Source organism: Gobio gobio (assembly GCF_949357685.1).
Source record: "Gobio gobio genome assembly, chromosome: 1".
NCBI classification, from domain to species: Eukaryota; Metazoa; Chordata; class Actinopteri; order Cypriniformes; family Gobionidae; genus Gobio; species Gobio gobio.
In genome coordinates, this window is record NC_137097.1 from 37,589,204 (window position 1) to 37,597,818 (window position 8,615).

Here is an 8,615-nt window from a genome sequence, read left to right on the forward strand (position 1 = left end):
CTTATCCATGCTAGGCTGCATGAATGCGCAGGGAGTTCTTGCCCAGAACAGAACCATACCGCCAATCTAAACTGTATGCTAATTGTCAATCATCTTTGACAATAGTGGTCCTGACAGAAATATATGTTTTGTCGCTGTTTAATGTGCCGTGACAGATCGCTGTCTTCTACTCCTACTTTTCAAATGAGACTACTTTTCTAAAGTTGTTTTATAAGAAATAATCATTTAGCACACCTTTAAGCAGAGGTGACATTTGCAATTTGGAGGCCCATTTTAAAAGAAACGGTTGGAGCCAAACAAAAGCATTTCATGCAATGCAATTGCAATTACTTTATTATCTCTGTTACATTTAACAATGTTATCTCATATTTCACTCGTAGTAGTCTATTTATAAACACATTATATAATTGTATCTCTTTAACCATAATCAAATTATACTTTTAAATATGAAACTAAACCGGCAGTACGTGGAGGCAAATCTTTGTCTCAACGAGTGAGTCATTGCATCATTTAGTCAAATGATTTGTTCAAAGCGGCTGATTCATTCAGGGACAAAGCAAGTGAGTGGCTGCGTTCACAATAGCATACTCTCTTGAGTAGGAATTTATTTTGAATAAGTCTACGTCACAACTGCTAAAAAAGAATGTTCTATATAGTATGAACGTAATCTGGACGTACTACATTCGCCATGTTGCCCTTATCACATGACCTATCAGCGTCAGTTGAGTCGCTTCACTGTTATTCATAAATCCTCTCCCATGGCCTCATGGGATAGTAAAGTCTGAATCTCACCGGAAGTAGTTGGTCATCCGGGCACTTTGCCCATTCTGAAATACTTCTTTTGTCACAGCCTGCTATATAGTAGGGAAGTATGCGATTTCGATTTAGCCACTGTCTATAAGAGTGAGTTGTTGAGTCATTCATTAGAACGTTTCGTTCAAAAACACGGACACATTAAGTAAGGAAGCATTACTGTGTTGCTCGGATATGCGCAATGGCTCTACAGATTTGTTTAGAATTATTTTCATTGTTGAAATAGAGAACAACAGACAATATTTCACATGGAGACTGTCTGATTCGCTCACTAATGAGTAGTTCACTAGATTTTGTAAGAGAACTACTAGTTGTAAGTCATCCACTACTAGTTAACTACTAAATAGAAGGCCTAAAAATTTGTGTTTCTCATTGACATAGTGTTTCTATTGAAAGCTAATGTAAAGTTGCGATGCAATGGAAGCCGGAACAAATATTTTCTTCTGTATTGTGATGTAGTGAGTGAAAAAAAAAAGGTAGGGAGGGTCTTGGTTCAGTCCATCATGGGGATGCGTTTGATTATAAGAAGGACGGAGTTTATGCCCAACACACATCACCAGAGAGAAGTCTGTCACTTCAACAAAAGATCAAGTTATGACATTTCGATTAAAAATTACAAGAATAAAAATAAAGTTTAGGTAAAACAGGTGCAATTCTCGCAATTAACTAATTGCTTATTAGCATATGTATTACTAGGATATTGGCTGTTTATTAGTACTTATCAAGAACATATTAATGCCTTATTCTGCATGCTCATATTCTACATCCCTTAATCCTACCCAATACCTGAATTTAAATACTACAAAAACTACCTTACTAACTATTAATAAGCAGTAGATTAGGAGTTTATTTAGGCAAAAGTCGTACTAAATAGTGAATATGTGTTCCCCATAATAAAGTGTTACCAAAGTTGCCCTATAAGTTGCCCTATGTTTCACAATATAAGATCAAGAACATGCATTTTGAAAATAGATTGGGTTTTCATTTCATGCTGACCTGAAGCTATTTATAATAACTACAGAAAATTTGCATTTTCAAACTAAATAAGCATATTATTTAGGCTTTTGAGGGTGGTTTATCAGATTTAGCTAACTTCCGTGAGATTTTTCAGAAAATGTGCCAACAAAAGATTTAGTAGGTCAAACACACACACACACACACACACGCACACGCACACAAACATACTCTGTAAGCTTTATTTATTAGTCCATACACTCTTTTATCAGCTCATTGGTTAATCATTCTTGAAACTTCCTGTCTTTGCACAGTTCTACCTGCAGGCGCGGCTGTCATGGCGAGGGGCACGACTCCTGCGACCGTTGCTGCAGTTCATGCTGGTGATGTTAGCAGTGTACACAGGACTTAGTCGCATTTCCGACTACCGCCATCACCCCACTGACGTCCTGACCGGCTTCCTGCAGGGAGGCCTGACCGCTTACTGGGTGGTAAGAATCCCGTCGCAACACATAGCTAGACAACCGTTAGTATGAAGCTGGCAGTTTGATATTTTCTTTGTGTGGTTGCAGGCCTTTTATATCTCATCCATGTTTAAGACGTCTCGTCCAGACATGTCTCCCACAAGCTTGTCTCTGGAAAGTCCCCTGTCCAGCCAGCAAACCGTCTGCTAACAGACCTGCACATAGAGACACCTGAGAGAGATCGATAGTGAAAGTGGGAGTGATCGAGCGCATAACGGGAATGGGACAAAGAACTTTGGAACATGTTCAAATCCCCACAGAGAACCATTTCCCTCCCCTCCCTGAGAGAAGAAGAGTTACATTTACATGTCTAACCCGTCCGCATGGTATCAACCCTCCATAGATATATGATATTTTTATATAAAAAAAAAGTTTATCCTTTATATTTTTGAAATATGTTCTAGTTGAAGCTGCTACTAATTGTTGTATTATAATTTGTCACCTGTAGTCCAGGCTCAGAGATTCACACCGTGATTATAGATAATAATCCATATGTAACTCTCAACATGTAAAGCACATGTTGAACGTTGGACAAAAATGGACCAATCACAGCAACCCTTGGGCCTCAGACCACACCCCTTATGTTTGCTATTGGACCTGGCTAGACCACTGTTCTGGTGCGCTGTTGCACAATCATAGCGGTGTCGATTGTAGACACCCTCTGTTTATAAAAGCACAGATTTGATGCTAATGCTATTAAGCTTGTGTTGTATTAAGGTGGGCTAAACTCCATGTATGTACTAACCACTTTCACTGCATGAGTGAGACTGAAAGGAGGTTTGAGCCGACAACCTCCTCACCCCCCTCCGCATAATGAGGGCTTGAATCGCGCCCCAACCGCTCAGCGGACCGGGGGGTCTATACCTGTGTACCCTCTACTACTCATAGCACTTGAATTACACTATGGAATCATCTAATTACCACAGATAATATTTTATATTTTGTCTTCTTAAATCAGTGTTCTACTTTCTTCCTGCGTTCAGTGCCATTTGTTTGCGTCTTTGTGTGCCCCCCCAATTTATAATTATTCAGAATGAATGTAAATAAATCATTTTATAAACGATCCAGATTTTCAGAAGTATTATATAGCATCACTTTTGTAAGTAATTGTTTTACGTGTTTATATATAAATATATATATATGTTTTTATAGTTCGTGTTGATCAGGTACGCAGAGTTATTGTTTCTAATTGTTAAAGAGACTAGTGACTGAGCCACAGATTGTCAGAAAGCTATATTCTACTTATCTAGTTTAATTTCATTTGTTGGTTTCCTCTGTGAAAAGCCTGTAAGGCTGAAATAACCACTGTATTAATAAACCAAACCAATAAAATGAATGTTAAATCCTTGTATCTCATTTTGCCCTCCTCTATAATGGTAGAACTAACTGCACATCCACCCACACACACGACATGTGAGTAAAGCTGCTGATAAACACACCTGTGACTGCACATCACTATATCTATGTTGCTTGGCAAGCGTAAACAAGCCAGTAAATGTTAATTTATTGAATTTTGTGCTGCGTCCCAATTCACCTACTGTTTTTATGAAGAAAAAGTACAGAATAGTAGGCAAGCTTTGGGACAAACTACTTAGTCATAGACTTATTCACAACAGCGTATCTTTAATTTTTAACAGGAATGATGAAATGGAGGCTGTGATGGAAAGACATACATCTGTTCAGTGGGTTGTACTGATATTTAATGCATGTTTGGATTGTTCTGCTGATGAAACACTGCAACAATATAAATTTTAGTACACAAAAAAACTCCAGGCAACATTGAACTGTGGATTATTAGAAGTGATCTAGGATCCGTATACATCTTTTCACAGCAGATACCATTGAAAACATGGTTAATCATGGTTAATTCAGTTTATCCCTCACAGCGTCACTTTCATACCTGTCATGGGGCTTCTCTGAATAAGGTCCGTAGTCGTGTCTTTAAAGGGTTAGTTCACAAAAAAATGCAAATTATCCCATTATTTACCCTCAAGTCATCCTAGGTGTAAATGACATTCTTCTTTCAGCCAAACACAGTCAGAGTTATATTAAAAATATCCTGGCTCTTCCAAGCATTATAATGGGAGTGAATGGTATATTAGATTTTGAAGGCCAAAAAAGTGCATCCATCCTTCCTAAAAGTAATCCATACAGCTCCAGGGGGTTAATAAAGCCCTTCTGAAGTGAAGTGATGCGTTTAAGAAAATATCAATATTTATCACTTTATAAACTATAATCATTAGCTTCCAGTATGCGAGTTCTAGTTCTGGCAGAAGAGCGACTTCTGACCCTTCAATTGAATTTAATCTCCTACCATATTGGATAGAATTCTAGCAGCATGTTGATCTACCAGTCGTGGGTCTTCTTTCCTGAAGAGAACTCTCCTCATGTTTGCATATGCATTTTTAAAAGTTATAAAAGTTCACAATGTTGTTGCAGATGAAATATAATGTGGATAATATTGAATACATATATTATTATCAGGTTCGAGACCAGCTTTTGTGCCAGCTTTTTGGAAAAAAAATGGCCAGCCAGCGTTTTTGATCATTATTACAAAAGTTTCATGGCCCCCTGAATATTTTGCTGTATGAATATCTGAATATGCAATATATCAAAATAAAGAACAGAGCATCTGCTTTTAAACAACCTACAAACATAGATGGAGTAGGTCAAAGCTTCACAGTCCTATAGCTCGTCCAAAAAAGTCAAATATCTATCTTCCAGCGGACCGCCTTCCTTATTCAACTTACGCAGAAAGTGTAACGCCTCTCACACTTCAAAATTCTTACACTATATCCGATGTCATCATGGTGCCAGTCATGCTTTTTGATTACAAAAGGTGATCTGCCGGAAGCTAGATATTTTAATTTTGAAAGTAAAAGTTTCAAATATGGATATTTTTCTTTCACAAACCCATCGATTCGCTTCAGAAGGCCTTCATTTCAGACACACTAATTCTAATTTTGAATACATGCCTTATTTATTTATTGGTGTCTATAATCATATTACTGTGTCCGCCATTGTACTGCATTAATCGCACCAGAATTCAATTAAAACACTTCTTGACCATTGGAATTCGTTCTGTGGGTGTAGCATAAATACATTCCCCAACGTTTCCCAGCATTTTGACTCAAATGTTCTTGGACCTGTGACATGCTAATAACAAACTTTTAATGCATAAATGTAATGCATAAATTTAACAATTGTTAAACAAGTGCAATTTAGCCACAGATAATTTTCTTGGTTCCTATAGCACTTACCTCTGCCATTTTTAGTGTGATGTCAAAGGCAGCAAACAAAGGAAATAATCCATTCCATGCTTTTTTTGCATATAACAATTTGTCCCAGGAACTTTTTCCCCCAGACTTGTTGCTGTCTGCGTTTCTCTCGCAGTCTAAAGCACTGTGAAGATTAGGCAAATTAGTCTGCGCGCAAATTTCCAGTTCCAGCTGGATTTCGTAATCTGCATATAAGCTTAATAAAGCCTGAACCTTGTCGTTGGTCCATCAGTCATATAACTCTATTATTGATGCAAATAAAAAACATCTCTTACTGTATGCATCGCTAAAGACTGTTGAAAATGGAAACACAATTTACAATTTTTTAATTTCCAATTTACAAACACACACATTTACATTTTCATATACACTATATTGGGACACCCCTCCAAATCATTGAATTCAGGTGTGGTACCGTGATAGGTTGCCACCTATGCACAAAGTTAATTCGTGAAATTTCCTCACTACTAAATATTCCAAGGTCAACTGTTAGTGGTATTATAACAAAGTGGAAACAATTGGGAACATCAGCAACTCAGCCACAAAGTAGTTGGCCACGTAAAAATCACAGAGTGGGGTCAGCGCATGCTGAGGTACACAGTGCGCAGAAGTCGCCATCTTTCTGCGACTTCATGGAGAGAGCTTCATGGAATGGATTTCCATGGCCGAGCAGCTGCATCCAAGCCTTACATCACCAAGTGGAAGGCAAAGCCTTGGATTCTAGAGCTGGCCTTACAAATGCGCTTCTAGAAGAATGGTCAAAAATTCCCATAAACACACTCATAAACCTTGTGGAAAGCCTTCCCAGAAGCTGTTATAGCTGTAAATTAATATTAAAGGTCCCGTTTTTCGTGGGTTTTTTTAAGCTTTGATTGTGTTTACAGTGTGCAATATAACATGTGTTCATGTTTCACGTGTAAAAAAACACAGTATTTTTCACACAATTTACTTATCTGTATACAGCTGTTTTCACTGTCCTCAAAACGGCTTGAAAGATTTCCCTGTTCTATGAAGTCCCTCCTTCAGAAACACGTAATGAGTTCTGATTGTGCCAGCGGTTCCCCTGTTGTGATTCGACAGCAGCTTAGCGCACGTTGCCCGGAAAGGTCACGCCTCTTACCATAACAGGGATGCATGCGCTCAATGATCTCTAAGTACAGCGTCCCTGGGAAAGCCAAACAAAGGTAATTTGACTCCTGGATGAAAATGACAGCGTCTCGACGACATGGCGACAAACACACTATAAAAACGCAACACTTCCTCTTCTCCACGCGGGAGCAACAAGACCACGCCCCCTTTTTCGCGTATTCTTGTGGGCGGAGGTTAGTCGACAAACTGCTCTACTGACGTAATTAAAGCAGGATGTACAGAGATGTAGTCCAAACCGGCCGTTCGCTGTAGGCTTTGAAAGGGAACTTCTGTTAAATAAAATATCTCGCTTGCCATTGAACTTTGAGCTTTATCATTTTACAGGTATTATTTATGCTCTAACAGCAACATTACACACTAACTAAAGTTTGAAAAATGGGATCATGAAGAACAGGACCTTTAAAGCCTACTGATTAAGAATGGGATTTCATTAAAGTTAATGTGAATGTAAAGGCAGGCGTCCCAAAACTGTTGGCAATATAGTGTATATCAGTAGAAAACAGTTATTTTAAATCCAACAGATTTTTTGACAAAATGCTTGGTGTAAATCGGGTTTATTTTCCTGCTTAGTTTAGCTCCAATTAAAATTAAACACATCTGAACCAGGTAATCAATGTCTCCAGTATTACTAGAAAGTTTCAGAGTTTCATCATGGTTGGAGTTGAACTCTGCAGGAAAGTGGACCTTGAGGGCTCAAACTTTGACCACTTGAGTACTGCAAAATAACTCAAAGACAATACATACCGTATTAGCAATGCAAGGGTGATGCAAAAACAGAATTAGAAATACGGGCCTTTGAACATTCCCCCAAGGCAAAAATAACTAATGCATGACCTCTCATGCCTTATTGCTTCATCAGGCAAAAGTTTAAGCCTTAAACTTCAACTCAAGATGTTAGAGTGCTAAAATATTGAAACATGTCTGTCATGACAAACACAAGGGCAGCTCTTCGAGGAAACTAGTTTAACATTAGACCAATCTCTCCACTTCTCTCTCTCCCTGCCCCTCATTTCCATCCCTCCCTCTCTCTCTCTCTTCGAGTGTAGTGGAGCGCATTGGCTGTTTCTGGGGTCATGCTACCATTGCGATTCCTGGCCAGATAGAACCTGGCAAAGTGCTTGAAGCAGAGGAGGAGGCTTTACTTTTCCTTCTCTTTTTTTCTTCTCCAGTGTACCTACTTCCAGGCGTAGTGAGCAGAATAAAAGGCAGCCAAGATCAGAGCGAGTGAGGGAGAGATAAAGCAATTGAGGGAGAGCGAATAGCAGTAAAGGCATGAGTGGAGGTGCGGTATGAGGGGAAAGAGAGGGGGGCGGGGCTCTGTGGTTGGCTGCTGGTGTGGCGCAGGGAGGTGTTGGGGGCTCTGGGCGTGGGGCGCTCGGGTGGGAAGGAATGTGACTGTGGTTTTGGGGCTGTTTTGTTTCACAATGTTGTTACCAGAGAACATATTTCATACCTGACGTGTAGTGTACATGTTCCATAATGAATGGCCCTGCTTTTACATAATGCACTTCGCTCAACTTGTCTTACCACTATGATTCTCCAACGGCCTTCACTCTGCCCCAGAATCCTGCAGCCCAGAATCAACAGTGATAAGCAGAAACAGATTCTTCCTGTAAATAAAACTCCCTGCTACTTTAAAGACAACATGACATGGCATTCACACAGCATTTAAAATATGCATTAAATTTAAAATATCCACATTATTCAAAATACAATTTTTTTTAATATACGTTATTTCATTGAATATTTATTTTTAAAAAAATGTAATGTGTCTTTAATCAAAATGTAATAACTGAAACAACTTTCCTTTTCTGCTGATGTCACCAAGCCCTCTCATTTTAGCCATATTTAGGCCATCTTTCACTTTTCAATCGATTCCCAGTGGATAAAATCAAGT

At 38.8% G+C, this 8,615-nt stretch overlaps 1 protein-coding gene across 1 annotated transcript in view; it reads left to right on the forward strand.

The window, feature by feature from the left end:
- Positions 1 to 3,647, forward strand: part of ppap2d (phosphatidic acid phosphatase type 2D) — a 47,716-nt gene extending 44,069 nt beyond the window's left edge. The window contains exons 5-6 of the mRNA XM_079831467.1: positions 2,082 to 2,258; positions 2,340 to 3,647. Of these exons, the coding sequence (XP_079687593.1) occupies positions 2,082 to 2,258; positions 2,340 to 2,441 (279 nt within the window). The 3' untranslated portion in view covers positions 2,442 to 3,647. The remainder of the gene's footprint in view (positions 1 to 2,081; positions 2,259 to 2,339) is intronic.
- The last annotated feature ends 4,968 nt before the right edge of the window (positions 3,648 to 8,615 follow it).